Source organism: Limulus polyphemus, unplaced genomic scaffold (assembly GCF_000517525.1).
Source record: "Limulus polyphemus unplaced genomic scaffold, Limulus_polyphemus-2.1.2 Scaffold5827, whole genome shotgun sequence".
Taxonomy (NCBI): Eukaryota; Metazoa; Arthropoda; class Merostomata; order Xiphosura; family Limulidae; genus Limulus; species Limulus polyphemus.
Window position 1 is genome coordinate 28,610 of NW_013671437.1, and position 3,872 is coordinate 32,481.

The window sequence follows — 3,872 nt, forward strand, 5'->3', positions numbered from 1 at the left end:
ATACCACGACTTGAGCAAGGCATTCTCTTCCTATTTAATACCACGACTTGAGCAAGGCATTCTCTTCCTATTGTATACCACGACTTGAGCAAGGCATTCTCTTCCTATTTAATACCACGACTTGAGCAAGGCATTCTCTTCCTATTATATACCACGACTTGAGCAAGGCATTCTCTTCCTATTGTATACCACGACTTGAGCAAGGCATTCTCTTCCTATTTAATACCACGACTTGAGCAAGGCATTCTCTTCCTATTACATACTACGACTTGAGCAAGGCATTCTCTTCCTATTGTATACCACGACTTGAGCAAGGCATTCTCTTCCTATTTATACCACGACTTGAGCAAGGCATTCTCTTCCTATTATATACCACGACTTGAGCAAGGCATTCTCTTCCTATTATATACCACGACTTGAGCAAGGCATTATCTTCCTATTTAATACCACGACTTGAGCAAGGCATTATTTTCCTATTAAATGCCTTGCTCAAGTCGTGGTATTAAATAGGAAGAGAATGCCTTGCTCAAGTCGTGGTATTAAATAGGAAGATAATGCCTTGCTCAAGTCGTGGTATTAAATACTCTTCCTATTGTATACCACGACTTGAGCAAGGCATTCTCTTCCTATTATATACCACGACTTGAGCAAGGCATTTTCTTCCTATTATATACCACGACTTGAGCAAGGCATTCTCTTCTTATTATATACCACAATTTATTTTCACAGACAGACATTACACAAAACCTTCTACTCAATAATTTCTAAATGTACGATTTATAAACAGAAATTAAGCACAAAATTATATTAAATATTTTTTATTATTATTTTAATTGCATTTATAGTAATATAATAATAACTAATCAGAATCGAAATGCCTTTACTGCACCCACTTCACCCCTAATTTCTACATTATTGGCTGAGAATTTCAACAAGATCCTGTTTTCTATAAATGACAACAATAATTCCACTCCTCGTACATGGTTTATTTTGTATATAATACAAATAAGGAAGGGAATAAAATTATTTTTTTATTTTTAACAAGTATACGACATACAGTTGCACAATTATTTATATGTTAATATGCTGTGATGTATGAAGCTAGAATGATTGATCTATTGGTACCAGTGGACGTTATTGAATGTCAATGATTATTTATCTTGTATCTGAATAAAGAACTGTTGTGAAAATATTACTTACGTTGTTTTCATTTTTGATGTAAATCATCAATTTTTACATCTTCTGAAGATTGTGATTTAGTTAATAATTATCAAAGAACTTGGCGAACTTCTATTGTTTATTAATCTTATATCTTTATAAAGGTCACCAGCCTACTTCAATGCTGTCTAGCTGCCTTGTCCCCTCTCACTTCCCTGGAGCTCTACCACACTGTCAATGCAGGAATTTTACATCAGCCCATCCCGTGGCAAGAATTCCTTCAAAGACTGGACATTTTGACCATTAGCAACTTTTTGATAGTTCGACAGGACAAAACACTCATGTTTGCCCATCCTTCCTTGAGAGAGTGGTTGATTCGCAGAGAAGAGAATGAAGGCACAAAGTTCCTCTGTGATGTCAGGTATCTTAACCAAACATCCCTTGGTGACACTACAATAAGATTTATGACTTACTACAAGCTATCAGACTTAACAAAACATCCCTTGGTGACACTACAATAAGATTTATGACTTACTACAAGTTAACAGACTTAACAAAACATCCCTTGGTGACACTACAATAAGATTTATGACTTACTACAAGGTAACAGACTTAACAAAACATCCCTTGGTGACACTACAATAAGATTTATGACTTACTAAAAGTTAACAGACTTAACAAAACATCATCTAGTGATACAGCAGTAGAATTGAGGGTTTATTACAAACTAACAGACTTAACAAACATCCCCTGGTAACACAGCAGTAAGGTTGATGACTTTTTACAAGCTAACAGACTAAAAACAACATCCCCTGGTGGCACAGCAGTAAAATTGAGGGCTTATTACAAGCTAACAGTCTTAATAAAACATTACAATCCTAGTTTTAAACACATTATTGTATCCTTTTTTTTACACTTAAATATAAAAATTCAAAATTGGTTTGGTTTGGTTTTTGAATTTCGTGCAAAGCTACACGATGGCTATCTGAGCTAGCCATCCCTAATTTAGCAGTGTAAGACTAAAGGGAAGGCAGCTAGTCATCACCACCCACCGCCAACTTTTACCAACGAATAATAGGATTGACCGTCACATTATAACACTCCCACGGCTGAAAGGGCGAGCATGTTTGGTGTGAAGGGGATTCGAACCCGCGACTCTCAGATTGCGAGTCAATTCAAAATTACCTATAATTAATTTAATCTTATGTGTCAGATATCTGTAAAACACCAGGTTTGATTTCCCTTGGTGGACAGAGCACAGATAGTCCAATGTGTAGCTTTGCACTAAAACACACAAAAAAAACCCAATAGAGACACAAAAGAAACTCTCCAGATTATTGTGATTATTATTTCAGTTTTATCCAATATTGACTAAGTTAGAGTTCTTTGAGAATTTTGTTAGAAATTGCTATGTTTTCTATGACAATGTAAATATGTAAATATAACAATGTGTATAATTTAACAGTTTTTGCACAGTCTGTTGTTAGAAGCATTGTTACTTTGTTATAGTGTTGCAGCTTTCTCGAGAAATGTAACCATTTTACTTGTTTGTAAAGATTAGCTGCTAGCCTAAATTTGCATGTTTACTATAATATCTACAGGTTTTTCTTAACACTTTTAGGTATTCAAAGAACTGAAACTTCAAACTCACGGATTCTTCTTTCTAAGAAAAACCACATCGAATGTGAATGAGAATCAGATAATAAAAAATTCTTTGCATGTGTTGATGGTTTTATTTTTTTTTTTTTGCTCAGGACTGGACATGCATTGATAAGCTTTCGTCTTAGCCGACTGGAAGCACCACTTGATCCAAATCGTTGTTTGGAGCTTGGCCATCACATCTTGAAGGCTCACATCTACAAATCGGTGGCTCGAGACATGCCCCCTGGAATCCTTTCTCGTGATCTGCAAGCTCTGTGGATTTACCACAGCACATACGACCTCTCAAGGGTTTTGTGTGCGGTGAGGAATGTGTATAATCCTAATGTTAAGGTAAGATGCAACTCCTAATAAAACACTGAACTCCAAAGCATAGTTATTGCAATAATTTTGTGTTGTTGTATGTTTGTTTGTTTGTTGTTAAGTACAAAAGTACACAAGGGGCTATCTGTGCTGTGCCCACCACAGGTATCAAAACCCATTTTTTAGCATTATAAGCCTTCAAAGTTACCGCTGAGCCACTGGGGGTGGGTTGGCTAGTCTTTGTGAAGCTCGTTTATTCATGTAATAACTTAGTAACTTAAAAAAACAAACTGTAAAGAAACCAAGTACTTGAAGTTGTTTATAAAACCAAACCAACTAGTTCAATTTTCAAGAATAATGTATATGTCATTTATTACTGTAGATAAACAACAACTAGACTAGGGTTCACAACAGTTTGTTATCTTGGTCTTTAGTAATTATTTTATGACCTTTACAATATTCTCAATAACGTGCTTTTCTGCTTGCTATGCCATATTCATGTTTTTTGTTGTTTTTTTCATAATTTAGTTTGCCCCTGGTGGGTCAGCAGTAAGTTCACAAACTTACGATGCTATTCCCTGCATTGGGCGGAGTGAACAAAGCCCATTATGTAGTTTCAATTTGCACTGAAAGAAATAACTATTATAATATAGTTTAAAGATATTTTAGTTATTAATATTGATACGTATTTGTTTGTTTGTTAATTTCTGGTAGAAATTCTTTCCGAGGAACTTCAGCGATACAAGTCCTTT

The 3,872-nt window shown here is 35.2% G+C and overlaps 1 protein-coding gene across 1 annotated transcript in view; it reads left to right on the top strand.

Moving 5' to 3' along the window:
* Window positions 1-3,872, top strand: part of LOC106473032 (protein TANC2-like) — a 54,646-nt gene that overhangs the window by 21,600 nt on the left and 29,174 nt on the right. The window contains exons 12-13 of the mRNA XM_022401544.1: window positions 1,323-1,579; window positions 2,913-3,150. Of these exons, the coding sequence (XP_022257252.1) occupies window positions 1,323-1,579; window positions 2,913-3,150 (495 nt within the window). The remainder of the gene's footprint in view (window positions 1-1,322; window positions 1,580-2,912; window positions 3,151-3,872) is intronic.